We start from the raw sequence: 18,934 nt of genomic DNA, 5'->3' as shown, positions 1-18,934 counted from the left end.
ACCACATATTTAGCTTTACAAGCTGTAAATGTATGTTATACCGGAAGCATTGATGCTTCTATAGTGCATGTGTTAGATATAACAATATGAAAGTTATCTAGATAGCCAGTTCGCTAGCTAACAAATAATCCCTTCCCTTGTAGCTGGTCAGCATAGCATTGTAGCCGAGACGAGTAGACAAACTGTCACAATGCAGCCTCAACATTGTTTTAATTAGTGCAATCACTGCAGGAGTTCCACAGAAGAGTGTCACCACATTAAGATGCATACAGGTTAGCTACATATAATAACATTTATACATTGAGCAGCAAAAAACCTTTTTGAGACAGTTTAGTTTGTCCAACTATAAACCTTATAATTGATTCATATTTGCATGAACATGTTTTGAGAGAACATCTCAAGTCATGTAGGCAGTTTCTGAGGGGAGGTGATTGAGGATAATGATTGAGGCACCCTTTTGACCTCATCTAGCCATGCTCTTATTTTTAGTCTGTCTAATAGTAGGGTTGCGTTGTGTATAACTGACATAACTGGTGGGTTTTTTACATGTTCTTTCTGCTTTTCCCTCCCTGATTGTTCCTATATCCCTGCTCTCTCATAGGTCTATTCATAGAAGGCAGGATATATAGTGGAAAATGCTACAAACTGTCGCTGACTACTTTCTTTAGTTCATTTGTGTGGTTCATAGTGTGCAGCAAAGTGTTTTCTTTCTATTGGTTTAGAGGCGTGTTATAGGCATGTTTGTTTCATAATGTTGGTTGTCTTCGTTGTGTCTATTTGGACAGCAGGAATGGGGCAAGGTGTGGGTGGTTGACTGACAGGAGACGGACCAATCACTTGTCAGGATGCTGGCTCGGAACCGCTTCATCCTCCTGGTGGTGGTGGGGGCGGTGCTGGCCATCGTGAGTCTCAGCCTCCAATTCTGTAAGTAAGCTGTGTGTGTGTATGTGTTTGTGTAGTGTATTGTAGTGTCTACATCTGCCATTATATGTTGCTGGAATTTGTGTGTGATTGTTTGGTGTGTATATCCAGGTGTGTTTGTGTATGATCACACGGTGTGTGTGTGTGTGTGTATTATATCTGACCACTAGTGTTTTCCACTCCAAGCAACCCATTTACATGGAAACAAAGACAGGTCCTCTAGAGACATTCTATATATGGACCAGTCCTATCCACTCTGATGCCCTGAGATACTCTTAAGTGTTCTCCCAATGATGTGTCGGTAGAAAATGGCCTCTGCCACCGTTAGGTCATGTGCCCCATCTCCCCTGTGCATAGAAAAAATTCAGTGTCCCCGATGGTAATAAATACAAGGAAACAGGCCAAGTCGATTTGATGCGTAAGACTCTTACTGTGGATGGATGGACGAGTCCTTTCGCTCTTATATGAAAATAACATAATTAGAAAGAAGGCTAGACTGGAGAATATTATTGAGCTGCAAAAATAGCATCCATATATGAATGAAAAATCCTAGTCCCAGATTATGTTGGGTATGAAATATGCTGTATAGTGCATACCTTTTTCTCTCTCTCTCTCTCTCTCTCTCTCTCTGTACCCTGCTCTCTTGCTTCAAGTCTTTACAGACGCCAGAAGAGATTGCAATTCTGTGAGTGTGTGTCTTAACTCTGCATTGAGAATGTGTGAACTCTCTGACCCTGTTGCCATCACTCCTCTTGTAGGCTGAAGTAACTTTAATGCACTACTACAAACCATTCTCTGCTTCTGCCCTCTAATCTTCTCCTTTAGCAAAAACGAAAGGCAATAAAAGATTATGCTGAATGAAATCCCACTGTAAATTGTTACCGTTGAGTGTGTGCGTGCATGTGTGTGCACGACACGCATGCATATGCCTCGTATGGTTCCCTTAATTTGTCATTGAGAATGTGTCTTGACTCTTGATTGATTTCTCGATCACTTGAGGCAACATGGGATTTATGTAACCAATGTATGGTGAGTGTTAGCATCCTCTCCTTCCCTGTCATGTGATCTGTAGGTTGTCTGTGTGTTGGAGAGAGGCTGTCATAACTTATTCATAAGACTGCAAGTCATTATCCTCTACTACAGGGGAAGGCCCAGAGGGACAGCAGCACTTCATGTTCCGTTGATAGTCATCCTTCTTTCTCCTCCACTTTCCCTCCCTCTCTTATCTGTTTTCTTCTCAAGTTATCTCTCTCTTTTTCTATTTCAGCCTCTGACTGTTATCTTCCTGTTTTGGTCTGTTCTTTCTTACGCTACTTCTCTCACTTTTCCTCTCTTACTCCCTCCTTCCTTCCTTCCCTCCCTCCCTCCCTCACTCAATCTTTCTTTTCTTTCTGATTATTTTGAACATTGGGAAAACAAGCCAGTGTATTGAATTTGTTTGTGTGTGGATTTCAATTTGTTTGCTGAAACTTGACTGATTACGGTGTGTGATCCAGACAGGCAATAACAGATGGTTTGCCATGACTCTGACACTCTGCCTGCCTCTACGACCTCTCTGAAATCTGGACTGGGGTCGCCATGGCAGCAGAGGCGTGACACCTGTTTGACAAGCGACAGGGAGTCCCACAGTAAGAGAGGTGTGAAGCTTAGAGGAACAGAGGACGGAGAAGGAGGGAAACGAAAACAGGAGGAGAGATATGGCGAGAGAGATAGAATAAAGGAAAGGAGAGACCGAGAGAGATGACAGGAGAGGGAATGGAAGAGGAGAGAGGGGGAGGCAATAACATCAACAGAGCGATACAGGAAAATATAGACTGCAGGAATTGAAGGGAAGAAAGAAGAGAAAGATGAAAGGAGAGCAGAGAGAGAGAGAGCGTGATGGAGGAAAATACATGGATATAATGAGAAGAATGGAGAGGGAGAGAGATATAACATCAGAGGAAATAGAGAGAGGGGGAGAGAATAATCCACAGAGATGAAGAGAGATATAACATCAGAGGAAATAGAGAGAGGGGAGAGAATAATCCACAGAGATGAAGAGAGATATAACATCAGAGGAAATAGAGAGAGGGGAGAGAATAATCCACAGAGATGAAGAGAGATATAACATCAGAGGAAATAGAGAGAGGGGAGAGAATAATCCACAGAGATGAAGAGAGATATAACATCAGAGGAAATAGAGAGAGGGGGAGAGAATAATCCACAGAGATGAAGAGAGATATAACATCAGAGGAAATAGAGAGAGGGGGAGAGAATAATCCACAGAGATGAAGAGAGATATAACATCAGAGGAAATAGAGAGAGGGGAGAGAATAATCCACAGAGATGAAGAGAGATATAACATCAGAGGAAATAGAGAGAGGGGAGAGAATAATCCACAGAGATGAAGAGAGATATAACATCAGAGGAAATAGAGAGAGGGGGAGAGAATAATCCACAGAGATGAAGAGAGATATAACATCAGAGGAAATAGAGAGAGGGGAGAGAATAATCCACAGAGATGAAGAGAGATATAACATCAGAGGAAATAGAGAGAGGGGGAGAGAATAATCCACAGAGATGAAGAGAGATATAACATCAGAGGAAATAGAGAGAGGGGGAGAGAATAATCCACAGAGATGAAGAGAGATATAACATCAGAGGAAATAGAGAGAGGGGAGAGAATAATCCACAGAGATGAAGAGAGATATAACATCAGAGGAAATAGAGAGAGGGGAGAGAATAATCCACAGAGATGAAGAGAGATATAACATCAGAGGAAATAGAGAGAGGGGAGAGAATAATCCACAGAGATGAAGAGAGATATAACATCAGAGGAAATAGAGAGAGGGGAGAGAATAATCCACAGAGATGAAGAGAGATATAACATCAGAGGAAATAGAGAGAGGGGAGAGAATAATCCACAGAGATGAAGAGAGATATAACATCAGAGGAAATAGAGAGAGGGGAGAGAATAATCCACAGAGATGAAGAGAGATATAACATCAGAGGAAATAGAGAGAGGGGGAGAGAATAATCCACAGAGATGAAGAGAGATATAACATCAGAGGAAATAGAGAGAGGGGGAGAGAATAATCCACAGAGATGAAGAGAGATATAACATCAGAGGAAATAGAGAGAGGGGGAGAGAATAATCCACAGAGATGAAGAGAGATATAACATCAGAGGAAATAGAGAGAGGGGAGAGAATAATCCACAGAGATGAAGAGAGATATAACATCAGAGGAAATAGAGAGAGGGGAGAGAATAATCCACAGAGATGAAGAGAGATATAACATCAGAGGAAATAGAGAGAGGGGGAGAGAATAATCCACAGAGATGAAGAGAGATATAACATCAGAGGAAATAGAGAGAGGGGAGAGAATAATCCACAGAGATGAAGAGAGATATAACATCAGAGGAAATAGAGAGAGGGGAGAGAATAATCCACAGAGATGAAGAGAGATATAACATCAGAGGAAATAGAGAGAGGGGAGAGAAAGGAATAAGGAGAGAGAGAATACAGGAACGAAAGCCAAACTAACAGCGATGTGTTTTGGAGGATAGCTATGAGTCAGTGACATGGAGACAAACAGACCACAGAGATTAGAGGCAGACAGACAGACAGATAGACCACGGGGAGTAGAGGCAGACTGACAGACAGACCACAAGGAGTAGAGACAGACAGACATATAGACCACGGGGAGTAGAGGCAGACAGACAGATAGACCACGGGGAGTAGAGACAGACAGACAGACAGACCACAAGGAGTAGAGGCAGACAGACAGATAGACCACGGGGAGTAGAGACAGACAGACAGACAGACCACAAGGAGTAGAGACAGACAGACAGATAGACCACGGGGAGTAGAGGCAGAGAGACAGATAGACCACGGGGAGTAGAGGCAGACAGACAGACAGACCACGGGGAGTAGAGGCAGACAGACAGACAGACCACGGGGAGTAGAGGCAGACAGACAGATAGACCACGGGGAGTAGAGGCAGACAGACAGATAGACCACGGGGAGTAGAGACAGACAGACAGATAGACCACGGGGAGTAGAGACAGACAGACAGACCACGGGGAGTGGAGACAGACAGATAGACCACGGGGAGTAGAGGCAGACAGACAGACAGATAGACCACGGGGAGTAGAGGCAGACAGACAGATAGACCACGGGGAGTAGAGGCAGACAGACAGATAGACCACGGGGAGTAGAGACAGACAGACAGACCACGGGGAGTAGAGACAGACAGATAGACCACGGGGAGTAGAGACAGACAGATAGACCACGGGGAGTAGAGACAGACAGACAGACCACGGGGAGTAGAGACAGACAGATAGACCACGGGGAGTAGAGACAGACAGACAGATAGACCACGGGGAGTAGAGGCAGACAGACAGACAGACAGACCACGGGGAGTAGAGACAGACAGATAGACCACGGGGAGTAGAGACAGACAGACAGATAGACCACGGGGAGTAGAGGCAGACAGACAGACAGATAGACCACGGGGAGTAGAGGCAGACAGACAGATAGACCACGGGGAGTAGAGGCAGACAGACAGATAGACCACGGGGAGTAGAGGCAGACAGACAGATAGACCACGGGGAGTAGTGGCAGACAGACAGATAGACCACGGGAAGTAGAGACAGACAGACAGACCACGGGGAGTAGAGACAGACAGACAGACCACGGGGAGTAGAGACAGACAGACAGATAGACCACGGGGAGTAGAGACAGACAGACAGATAGACCACAAGGAGTAGAGACAGACAGACAGACAGACCACGGGGAGTAGAGGCAGACAGACAGATAGACCACGGGGAGTAGAGACAGACAGACAGACCACGGGGAGTAGAGACAGACAGACAGACCACGGGGAGTAGAGACAGACAGACAGATAGACCACGGGGAGTAGAGACAGACAGACAGACAACGGGGAGTAGAGGCAGACAGACAGATAGACCACGGGGAGTAGAGACAGACAGACCACGGGGAGTAGAGACAGACAGACAGACCACGGGGAGTAGAGACAGACAGACAGATAGACCACGGGGAGTAGAGGCAGACAGACAGATAGACCACGGGGAGTAGAGACAGACAGACAGACAGACCACAATGAGTACAGACAGACAGATAGACCACGGGGAGTAGAGACAGACCACGGGGAGTAGAGGCAGACAGACAGACAGACAGACAGACCACGGGGAGTAGAGGCAGACAGACAGACAGACCACGGGGAGTAGAGGCAGACAGACAGACAGACAGACCACGGGGAGTAGAGGCAGACAGACAGACAGACCACGGGGAGTAGAGGCAGACAGACAGACAGACAGACCATGGGGAGTAGAGGCAGACAGACAGACAGACCACGGGGAGTAGAGGCAGACAGACAGATAGACCACAGGGAGTAGAGACAGACAGACAGATAGACCACGGGGAGTAGAGACAGACAGACAGATAGACCACGGGGAGTAGAGGCAGACAGACACATAGACCACGGGGAGTAGAGGCAGACAGACAGACCACGGGGAGTAGAGGCAGACAGACAGATAGACCACGGGGAGTAGAGACAGACAGACAGATAGACCACGGGGAGTAGAGGCAGACAGACACATAGACCACGGGGAGTAGAGGCAGACAGACAGACCACGGGGAGTAGAGGCAGAGAGACAGATAGACCACGGGGAGTAGAGGCAGACAGACAGACAGACCACGGGGAGTAGAGACAGACAGACATATAGACCACGGGGAGTAGAGGCAGACAGACAGATAGACCACGGGGAGTAGAGGCAGACAGACAGATAGACCACGGGGAGTAGAGGCAGACAGACAGATAGACCACGGGGAGTAGAGGCAGAGAGACAGATAGACCACGGGGAGTAGAGGCAGACAGACAGATAGACCACGGGGAGTAGAGACAGACAGACAGACCACGGGGAGTAGAGGCAGACAGACAGACAGACCACGGGGAGTAGAGACAGACAGACAGACCACGGGGAGTAGAGGCAGACAGACAAATAGACCACGGGGAGTAGAGACAGACAGACAGACCACGGGGAGTAGAGGCAGACAGACAGACAGACCACGGGGAGTAGAGGCAGACAGACAGATAGACCACGGGGAGTAGAGACAGACAGACAGACCACGGGGAGTAGAGACAGACAGACAAATAGACCACGGGGAGTAGAGACAGACAGACAGACCACGGGGAGTAGAGGCAGACAGACAGACCACGGGGAGTAGAGGCAGACAGACAGATAGACCACGGGGAGTAGAGACAGACAGACAGACCACGGGGAGTAGAGGCAGACAGACAGACCACAAGGAGTAGAGACAGACAGACAGATAGACCACGGGGAGTAGAGACAGACAGACAGATAGACCACGGGGAGTAGAGGCAGACAGACAGACAGACCACGGGGAGTAGAGGCAGACAGACAGACAGACCACGGGGAGTAGAGGCAGACAGACAGATAGACCACGGGGAGTAGAGACAGACAGACAGACCACGGGGAGTAGAGGCAGACAGACAGACAGACAGACCACGGAGAGTAGAGGCAGACAGACAGATAGACCACTGGGAGTAGGGACAGACAGACAGACCACGGGGAGTAGAGGCAGACAGACAGACAGACCACGGGGAGTAGAGGCAGACAGACAGACAGACCACGGGGAGTAGAGGCAGACAGACAGACAGACCACGGGGAGTAGAGGCAGAGAGACAGATAGACCACGGGGAGTAGTGGCAGACAGACAGACAGACAGACCACGGGGAGTAGAGGCAGACAGACAGATAGACCACTGGGAGTAGGGACAGACAGACAGACCACGGGGAGTAGAGGCAGACAGACAGACAGACCACGGGGAGTAGAGACAGACAGACAGATAGACCACGGGGAGTAGAGGCAGACAGACAGACAGACCACGGGGAGTAGAGGCAGACAGACAGATAGACCACGGGGAGTAGAGGCAGACAGACAGACAGACCTCGGGGAATAAAGGCAGACAGACAGATAGACCACGGGGAGTAGAGGCAGACAGACAGACAGACCACGGGGAGTAGAGGCAGACAGACAGACAGACCACGGGGAGTAGAGGCAGACAGACAGACAGACCATGGGGAGTAGAGGCAGACAGACAGACCACGGGGAGTAGAGACAGATAGACAGACAGATTGACCACGGGGAGTAGAGGCAGACAGACAGACAGACCACGGGGAGTAGAGACAGACAGACAGATAGACCACGGGGAGTAGAGGCAGACAGACAGACCACGGGGTGTAGAGGCAGACAGACAGACAGACAGACCACGGGGAGTAGAGGCAGACAGACAGACAGACCACGGGGAGTAGAGGCAGACAGACAGACCACAGGGAGTAGAGGCAGACAGACAGATAGACCACGGGGAGTAGAGACAGACAGACAGATCACGGGGAGTAGAGGCAGACAGACACATAGACCACGGGGAGTAGAGGCAGACAGACAGATAGAGCACGGGGAGTAGAGGCAGAGAGACAGATAGACCACGGGGAGTAGTGGCAGACAGACAGACAGACAGACCACGGGGAGTAGAGGCAGACAGACAGACAGACCACGGGGAGTAGAGGCAGACAGACAGATAGACCACGGGGAGTAGAGGCAGACAGACACATAGACCACAGGGAGTAGAGGCAGACAGACAGATAGACCACGGGGAGTAGAGGCAGACAGACAGATAGAGCACGGGGAGTAGAGGCAGAGAGACAGATAGACCACGGGGAGTAGAGGCAGACAGACAGATAGACCACTGGGAGTAGAGGCAGACAGACAGACAGACCACGGGGAGTAGAGGCAGACAGACAGACAGACCACGGGGAGTAGAGGCAGACAGACAGACAGACCACGGGGAGTAGAGGCAGACAGACAGACAGACCACGGGGAGTAGAGGCAGACAGACAGATAGACCACGGGGAGTAGAGACAGACAGACAGACCACGGGGAGTAGAGGCAGACAGACAGATAGACCACGGGGAGTAGAGACAGACAGACAGATAGACCACGGGGAGTAGAGGCAGACAGACACATAGACCATGGGGAGTAGAGACAGACAGACAGATAGACCATGGGGAGTAGAGGCAGAGAGACAGATAGACCACGGGGAGTAGTGGCAGACAGACAGACAGACAGACCACGGGGAGTAGAGGCAGACAGACAGATAGACCACTGGGAGTAGGGACAGACAGACAGACCACGGGGAGTAGAGGCAGACAGACAGACAGACCACGGGGAGTAGAGGCAGACAGACAGACAGACCACGGGGAGTAGAGGCAGACAGACAGACAGACCACGGGGAGTAGAGGCAGACAGACAGATAGACCACGGGGAGTAGAGACAGACAGACAGACCACGGGGAGTAGAGGCAGACAGACAGATAGACCACGGGGAGTAGAGGCAGACAGACAGATAGACCACGGGGAGTAGAGACAGACAGACAGATAGACCACGGGGAGTAGAGGCAGACAGACAGACAGACCACGGGGAGTAGAGGCAGACAGACAGATAGACCACGGGGAGTAGAGGCAGACAGACAGACAGACCTCGGGGAATAGAGGCAGACAGACAGATAGACCACGGGGAGTAGAGGCAGACAGACAGACAGACCACGGGGAGTAGAGGCAGACAGACAGACAGACCACGGGGAGTAGAGGCAGACAGACAGACAGACCACGGGGAGTAGAGGCAGACAGACAGACCACGGGGAGTAGAGGCAGATAGACAGACAGATTGACCACGGGGAGTAGAGGCAGACAGACAGACAGACCACGGGGAGTAGAGACAGACAGACAGATAGACCACGGGGAGTAGAGGCAGACAGACAGACCACGGGGTGTAGAGGCAGACAGACAGACAGACCACGGGGAGTAGAGGCAGACAGACAGACAGACCACGGGGAGTAGAGGCAGACAGACAGACCACGGGGAGTAGAGGCAGACAGACAGATAGACCACGGGGAGTAGAGACAGACAGACAGATCACGGGGAGTAGAGGCAGACAGACACATAGACCACGGGGAGTAGAGGCAGACAGACAGATAGACCACGGGGAGTAGAGACAGACAGACAGATCACGGGGAGTAGAGGCAGACAGACACATAGACCACGGGGAGTAGAGGCAGACAGACAGATAGAGCACTGGGAGTAGGGACAGACAGACAGACCACGGGGAGTAGAGGCAGACAGACAGACAGACCACGGGGAGTAGAGGCAGACAGACAGATAGACCACTGGGAGTAGGGACAGACAGACAGACCACGGGGAGTAGAGGCAGACAGACAGACAGACCACGGGGAGTAGAGGCAGACAGACAGACAGACCACGGGGAGTAGAGGCAGACAGACAGACAGACCACGGGGAGTAGAGGCAGACAGACAGATAGACCACGGGGAGTAGAGACAGACAGACAGACCACGGGGAGTAGAGGCAGACAGACAGATAGACCACGGGGAGTAGAGACAGACAGACAGATAGACCACGGGGAGTAGAGGCAGACAGACAGACAGACCACGGGGAGTAGAGGCAGACAGACAGACAGACCACGGGGAGTAGAGGCAGACAGACAGATAGACCACGGGGAGTAGAGACAGACAGACAGACCACGGGGAGTAGAGGCAGACAGACAGACAGACAGACAGACCACGGAGAGTAGAGGCAGACAGACAGATAGACCACTGGGAGTAGGGACAGACAGACAGACCACGGGGAGTAGAGGCAGACAGACAGACAGACCACGGGGAGTAGAGGCAGACAGACAGACAGACCACGGGGAGTAGAGGCAGACAGACAGACAGACCACGGGGAGTAGAGGCAGAGAGACAGATAGACCACGGGGAGTAGTGGCAGACAGACAGACAGACAGACCACGGGGAGTAGAGGCAGACAGACAGATAGACCACTGGGAGTAGGGACAGACAGACAGACCACGGGGAGTAGAGGCAGACAGACAGACAGACCACGGGGAGTAGAGACAGACAGACAGATAGACCACGGGGAGTAGAGGCAGACAGACAGACAGACCACGGGGAGTAGAGGCAGACAGACAGATAGACCACGGGGAGTAGAGGCAGACAGACAGACAGACCTCGGGGAATAGAGGCAGACAGACAGATAGACCACGGGGAGTAGAGGCAGACAGACAGACAGACCACGGGGAGTAGAGGCAGACAGACAGACAGACCACGGGGAGTAGAGGCAGACAGACAGACAGACCATGGGGAGTAGAGGCAGACAGACAGACCACGGGGAGTAGAGGCAGATAGACAGACAGATTGACCACGGGGAGTAGAGGCAGACAGACAGACAGACCACGGGGAGTAGAGACAGACAGACAGATAGACCACGGGGAGTAGAGGCAGACAGACAGATAGACCACGGGGAGTAGAGACAGACAGACAGATCACGGGGAGTAGAGGCAGACAGACACATAGACCACGGGGAGTAGAGGCAGACAGACAGATAGAGCACGGGGAGTAGAGGCAGAGAGACAGATAGACCACGGGGAGTAGTGGCAGACAGACAGACAGACCACGGGGAGTAGAGGCAGACAGACAGACAGACCACGGGGAGTAGAGGCAGACAGACAGATAGACCACGGGGAGTAGAGGCAGACAGACACATAGACCACAGGGAGTAGAGGCAGACAGACAGATAGACCACGGGGAGTAGAGGCAGACAGACAGATAGAGCACGGGGAGTAGAGGCAGAGAGACAGATAGACCACGGGGAGTAGAGGCAGACAGACAGATAGACCACTGGGAGTAGAGGCAGACAGACAGACAGACCACGGGGAGTAGAGGCAGACAGACAGACAGACCACGGGGAGTAGAGGCAGACAGACAGACAGACCACGGGGAGTAGAGACAGACAGACAGACCACGGGGAGTAGAGGCAGACAGACAGATAGACCACGGGGAGTAGAGACAGACAGACAGATAGACCACGGGGAGTAGAGGCAGACAGACACATAGACCACGGGGAGTAGAGACAGACAGACAGATAGACCATGGGGAGTAGAGGCAGAGAGACAGATAGACCACGGGGAGTAGTGGCAGACAGACAGACAGACAGACCACGGGGAGTAGAGGCAGACAGACAGATAGACCACTGGGAGTAGGGACAGACAGACAGACCACGGGGAGTAGAGGCAGACAGACAGACAGACCACGGGGAGTAGAGGCAGACAGACAGACAGACCACGGGGAGTAGAGGCAGACAGACAGACAGACCACGGGGAGTAGAGGCAGACAGACAGATAGACCACGGGGAGTAGAGACAGACAGACAGACCACGGGGAGTAGAGGCAGACAGACAGATAGACCACGGGGAGTAGAGGCAGACAGACAGATAGACCACGGGGAGTAGAGACAGAATGACAGATAGACCACGGGGAGTAGAGGCAGACAGACAGACAGACCACGGGGAGTAGAGGCAGACAGACAGATAGACCACGGGGAGTAGAGGCAGACAGACAGACAGACCTCGGGGAATAGAGGCAGACAGACAGATAGACCACGGGGAGTAGAGGCAGACAGACAGACAGACCACGGGGAGTAGAGGCAGACAGACAGACAGACCACGGGGAGTAGAGGCAGACAGACAGACAGACCACGGGGAGTAGAGGCAGACAGACAGACCACGGGGAGTAGAGGCAGATAGACAGACAGATTGACCACGGGGAGTAGAGGCAGACAGACAGACAGACCACGGGGAGTAGAGACAGACAGACAGATAGACCACGGGGAGTAGAGGCAGACAGACAGACCACGGGGTGTAGAGGCAGACAGACAGACAGACAGACCACGGGGAGTAGAGGCAGACAGACAGACAGACCACGGGGAGTAGAGGCAGACAGACAGACCACGGGGAGTAGAGGCAGACAGACAGATAGACCACGGGGAGTAGAGACAGACAGACAGATCACGGGGAGTAGAGGCAGACAGACACATAGACCACGGGGAGTAGAGGCAGACAGACAGATAGAGCACTGGGAGTAGGGACAGACAGACAGACCACGGGGAGTAGAGGCAGACAGACAGACAGACCACGGGGAGTAGAGGCAGACAGACAGACAGACCACGGGGAGTAGAGGCAGACAGACAGACAGACCACGGGGAGTAGAGGCAGACAGACAGACAGACCACGGGGAGTAGAGGCAGACAGACAGATAGACCACGGGGAGTAGAGACAGACAGACAGACCACGGGGAGTAGAGGCAGACAGACAGATAGACCACGGGGAGTAGAGACAGACAGACAGATAGACCATGGGGAGTAGAGGCAGAGAGACAGATAGACCACGGGGAGTAGAGGCAGACAGACAGACAGACCACGGGGAGTAGAGGCAGACAGACAGATAGACCACGGGGAGTAGAGGCAGAGAGACAGATAGACCACGGGGAGTAGAGGCAGAGAGACAGATAGACCACGGGGAGTAGAGGCAGAGAGACAGATAGACCACGGGGAGTAGTGGCAGACAGACAGACAGACCACGGGGAGTAGAGGCAGCCAGACAGATAGACCACTGGGAGTAGGGACAGACAGACAGACCACGGGGAGTAGAGGCAGACAGACAGACAGACCACGGGGAGTAGAGGCAGACAGACAGACAGACCACGGGGAGTAGAGGCAGACAGACAGACAGACCACGGGGAGTAGAGGCAGACAGACAGATAGACCACGGGGAGTAGAGACAGACAGACAGACCACGGGGAGTAGAGGCAGACAGACAGATAGACCACGGGGAGTAGAGACAGACAGACAGATAGACCATGGGGAGTAGAGGCAGAGAGACAGATAGACCACGGGGAGTAGAGGCAGACAGACAGACAGACCACGGGGAGTAGAGGCAGACAGACAGATAGACCACGGGGAGTAGAGACAGACAGACAGACCACGGGGAGTAGAGGCAGACAGACAGATAGACCACGGGGAGTAGAGACAGACAGACAGATAGACCATGGGGAGTAGAGGCAGAGAGACAGATAGACCACGGGGAGTAGAGGCAGACAGACAGACAGACCACGGGGAGTAGAGGCAGACAGACAGATAGACCACGGGGAGTAGAGGCAGAGAGACAGATAGACCACGGGGAGTAGAGGCAGAGAGACAGATAGACCACGGGGAGTAGAGGCAGAGAGACAGATAGACCACGGGGAGTAGTGGCAGACAGACAGACAGACCACGGGGAGTAGAGGCAGCCAGACAGATAGACCACTGGGAGTAGGGACAGACAGACAGACCACGGGGAGTAGAGGCAGACAGACAGACAGACCACGGGGAGTAGAGGCAGACAGACAGACAGACCACGGGGAGTAGAGGCAGACAGACAGACAGACCACGGGGAGTAGAGGCAGACAGACAGATAGACCACGGGGAGTAGAGACAGACAGACAGACCACGGGGAGTAGAGGCAGACAGACAGATAGACCACGGGGAGTAGAGACAGACAGACAGATAGACCATGGGGAGTAGAGGCAGAGAGACAGATAGACCACGGGGAGTAGAGGCAGACAGACAGACAGACCACGGGGAGTAGAGGCAGACAGACAGATAGACCACGGGGAGTAGAGACAGACAGACAGACCACGGGGAGTAGAGGCAGACAGACAGATAGACCACGGGGAGTAGAGACAGACAGACAGATAGACCATGGGGAGTAGAGGCAGAGAGACAGATAGACCACGGGGAGTAGAGGCAGACAGACAGACAGACCACGGGGAGTAGAGGCAGACAGACAGATAGACCACGGGGAGTAGAGGCAGAGAGACAGATAGACCACGGGGAGTAGAGGCAGAGAGACAGATAGACCACGGGGAGTAGAGGCAGACAGACAGATAGACCACGGGGAGTAGAGACAGACAGACAGACCACGGGGAGTAGAGGCAGACAGACAGATAGACCACGGGGAGTAGAGGCAGACAGACAGATAGACCACGGGGAGTAGAGACAGAATGACAGATAGACCACGGGGAGTAGAGGCAGACAGACAGACAGACCACGGGGAGTAGAGGCAGACAGACAGATAGACCACGGGGAGTAGAGGCAGACAGACAGACAGACCACGGGGAGTAGAGGCAGACAGACAGACAGACCACGGGGAGTAGAGGCAGACAGACAGACAGACCACGGGGAGTAGAGACAGACAGACAGATAGACCACGGGGAGTAGAGGCAGACAGACAGACCACGGGGTGTAGAGGCAGACAGACAGACAGACAGACGCCACGGGGAGTAGAGGCAGACAGACAGACAGACCACGGGGAGTAGAGGCAGACAGACAGACCACGGGGAGTAGAGGCAGACAGACAGATAGACCACGGGGAGTAGAGACAGACAGACAGATCACGGGGAGTAGAGGCAGACAGACACATAGACCACGGGGAGTAGAGGCAGACAGACAGATAGAGCACTGGGAGTAGGGACAGACAGACAGACCACGGGGAGTAGAGGCAGACAGACAGACAGACCACGGGGAGTAGAGGCAGACAGACAGATAGACCACGGGGAGTAGAGGCAGAGAGACAGATAGACCACGGGGAGTAGAGGCAGAGAGACAGATAGACCACGGGGAGTAGAGGCAGACAGACAGACAGACCACGGGGAGTAGAGGCAGACAGACAGACAGCCCACGGGGAGTAAAGGCAGACAGACAGACAGACAGACCACCGGGAGTAGAGGCAGACAGACAGACAGACCACGGGGAGTAGAGGCAGACAGACAGATAGACCACGGGGAGTAGAGACAGACAGACAGACCACGGGGAGTAGAGGCAGACAGACAGACCACCGGGAGGAGAGGCAGACAGACAGACAGACCACGGGGAGTAGAGGCAGACAGACAGATAGACCACGGGGAGTAGAGACAGACAGACAGATAGACCACGGGGAGTAGAGGCAGACAGACAGATAGACCACGGGGAGTAGAGACAGACAGACAGACCACGGGGAGTAGAGGCAGACAGACAGATAGACCACGGGGAGTAGAGACAGACAGACAGACCACGGGGAGTAGAGGCAGACAGACAGATAGACCACGGGGAGTAGAGACAGACAGACAGATAGACCACGGGGAGTAGAGGCAGACAGACAGACAGACAGACCACGGAGAGTAGAGGCAGACAGACAGATAGACCACTGGGAGTAGGGACAGACAGACAGACCACGGGGAGTAGAGGCAGACAGACAGACAGACCACGGGGAGTAGAGGCAGACAGACAGACAGACCACGGGGAGTAGAGGCAGACAGACAGACAGACCACGGGGAGTAGAGGCAGACAGACAGATAGACCACGGGGAGTAGAGACAGACAGACAGACCACGGGGAGTAGAGGCAGACAGACAGATAGACCACGGGGAGTAGAGACAGACAGACAGATAGACCACGGGGAGTAGAGGCAGACAGACACATAGACCATGGGGAGTAGAGACAGACAGACAGATAGACCATGGGGAGTAGAGGCAGAGAGACAGATAGACCACGGGGAGTAGTGGCAGACAGACAGACAGACAGACCACGGGGAGTAGAGGCAGACAGACAGATAGACCACTGGGAGTAGGGACAGACAGACAGACCACGGGGAGTAGAGGCAGACAGACAGACAGACCACGGGGAGTAGAGGCAGACAGACAGACAGACCACGGGGAGTAGAGGCAGACAGACAGACAGACCACGGGGAGTAGAGGCAGACAGACAGATAGACCACGGGGAGTAGAGACAGACAGACAGACCACGGGGAGTAGAGGCAGACAGACAGATAGACCACGGGGAGTAGAGGCAGACAGACAGATAGACCACGGGGAGTAGAGACAGACAGACAGATAGACCACGGGGAGTAGAGGCAGACAGACAGACAGACCACGGGGAGTAGAGGCAGACAGACAGATAGACCACGGGGAGTAGAGGCAGACAGACAGACAGACCTCGGGGAATAGAGGCAGACAGACAGATAGACCACGGGGAGTAGAGGCAGACAGACAGACAGACCACGGGGAGTAGAGGCAGACAGACAGACAGACCACGGGGAGTAGAGGCAGACAGACAGACAGACCATGGGGAGTAGAGGCAGACAGACAGACCACGGGGAGTAGAGGCAGATAGACAGACAGATTGACCACGGGGAGTAGAGGCAGACAGACAGACAGACCACGGGGAGTAGAGACAGACAGACAGATAGACCACGGGGAGTAGAGGCAGACAGACAGACCACGGGGTGTAGAGGCAGACAGACAGACAGACAGACCACGGGGAGTAGAGGCAGACAGACAGACAGACCACGGGGAGTAGAGGCAGACAGACAGACCACGGGGAGTAGAGGCAGACAGACAGATAGACCACGGGGAGTAGAGACAGACAGACAGATCACGGGGAGTAGAGGCAGACAGACACATAGACCACGGGGAGTAGAGGCAGACAGACAGATAGAGCACGGGGAGTAGAGGCAGAGAGACAGACAGACCACGGGGAGTAGAGGCAGACAGACAGATAGACCACGGGGAGTAGAGGCAGACAGACAGACAGACCTCGGGGAATAGAGGCAGACAGACAGATAGACCACGGGGAGTAGAGGCAGACAGACAGACAGACCACGGGGAGTAGAGGCAGACAGACAGACAGACCACGGGGAGTAGAGGCAGACAGACAGACAGACCACGGGGAGTAGAGGCAGACAGACAGACAGACCACGGGGAGTAGAGGCAGACAGACAGACCACGGGGAGTAGAGGCAGATAGACAGACAGACAGACCACGGGGAGTAGAGGCAGACAGACAGACAGACCACGGGGAGTAGAGGCAGACAGACAGACCACGGGGAGTAGAGGCAGATAGACAGACAGATTGACCACGGGGAGTAGAGGCAGACAGACAGACAGACCACGGGGAGTAGAGACAGACAGACAGATAGACCACGGGGAGTAGAGGCAGACAGACAGACCACGGGGTGTAGAGGCAGACAGACAGACAGACAGACCACGGGGAGTAGAGGCAGACAGACAGACAGACCACGGGGAGTAGAGGCAGACAGACAGACCACGGGGAGTAGAGGCAGACAGACAGATAGACCACGGGGAGTAGAGACAGACAGACAGATCACGGGGAGTAGAGGCAGACAGACACATAGACCACGGGGAGTAGAGGCAGACAGACAGATAGAGCACTGGGAGTAGGGACAGACAGACAGACCACGGGGAGTAGAGGCAGACAGACAGACAGCACGGGGAGTAGAGGCAGACAGACAGACAGACCACGGGGAGTAGAGGCAGACAGACAGATAGACCACTGGGAGTAGGGACAGACAGACAGACCACGGGGAGTAGAGGCAGACAGACAGACAGACCACGGGGAGTAGAGGCAGACAGACAGACAGACCACGGGGAGTAGAGGCAGACAGACAGACAGACCACGGGGAGTAGAGGCAGACAGACAGATAGACCACGGGGAGTAGAGACAGACAGACAGACCACGGGGAGTAGAGGCAGACAGACAGATAGACCACGGGGAGTAGAGACAGACAGACAGATAGACCACGGGGAGTAGAGGCAGACAGACACATAGACCACGGGGAGTAGAGACAGACAGACAGATAGACCATGGGGAGTAGAGGCAGAGAGACAGATAGACCACGGGGAGTAGAGGCAGACAGACAGACAGACCACGGGGAGTAGAGGCAGACAGACAGATAGACCACGGGGAGTAGAGGCAGAGAGACAGATAGACCACGGGGAGTAGAGGCAGAGAGACAGATAGACCACGGGGAGTAGAGGCAGAGAGACAGATAGACCACGGGGAGTAGTGGCAGACAGACAGACAGACCACGGGGAGTAGAGGCAGCCAGACAGATAGACCACTGGGAGTAGGGACAGACAGACAGACCACGGGGAGTAGAGGCAGACAGACAGACAGACCACGGGGAGTAGAGGCAGACAGACAGACAGACCACGGGGAGTAGAGGCAGACAGACAGACAGACCACGGGGAGTAGAGGCAGACAGACAGACAGAC

At 53.2% G+C, this 18,934-nt stretch overlaps 1 protein-coding gene across 2 annotated transcripts in view; it reads left to right on the top strand.

The window, feature by feature from the left end:
- Positions 1-18,934, top strand: part of acpl2 (acid phosphatase-like 2) — an 80,856-nt gene that overhangs the window by 342 nt on the left and 61,580 nt on the right. Inside the window, exon 2 of one of the 2 annotated variants that reach the window (XM_045702900.2) lies at positions 789-924. In XM_045702900.2, coding sequence (XP_045558856.1) covers positions 846-924 — 79 coding nt within the window. In that variant the 5' untranslated portion in view covers positions 789-845. Of the gene's footprint in view, positions 1-785; positions 925-18,934 lie in introns of both variants that reach the window. The other variant, NM_001139989.1, reaches the window with a different exon arrangement.

The sequence above is a fragment of the Salmo salar genome, chromosome 20, assembly GCF_965601325.2.
Source record: "Salmo salar chromosome 20, fSalSal1, whole genome shotgun sequence".
Classification (NCBI taxonomy): Eukaryota; Metazoa; Chordata; class Actinopteri; order Salmoniformes; family Salmonidae; genus Salmo; species Salmo salar.
The sequence above is the reverse complement of the archived record's forward strand: the minus strand, read 5'-3'. Positions and strand labels throughout refer to the sequence as shown.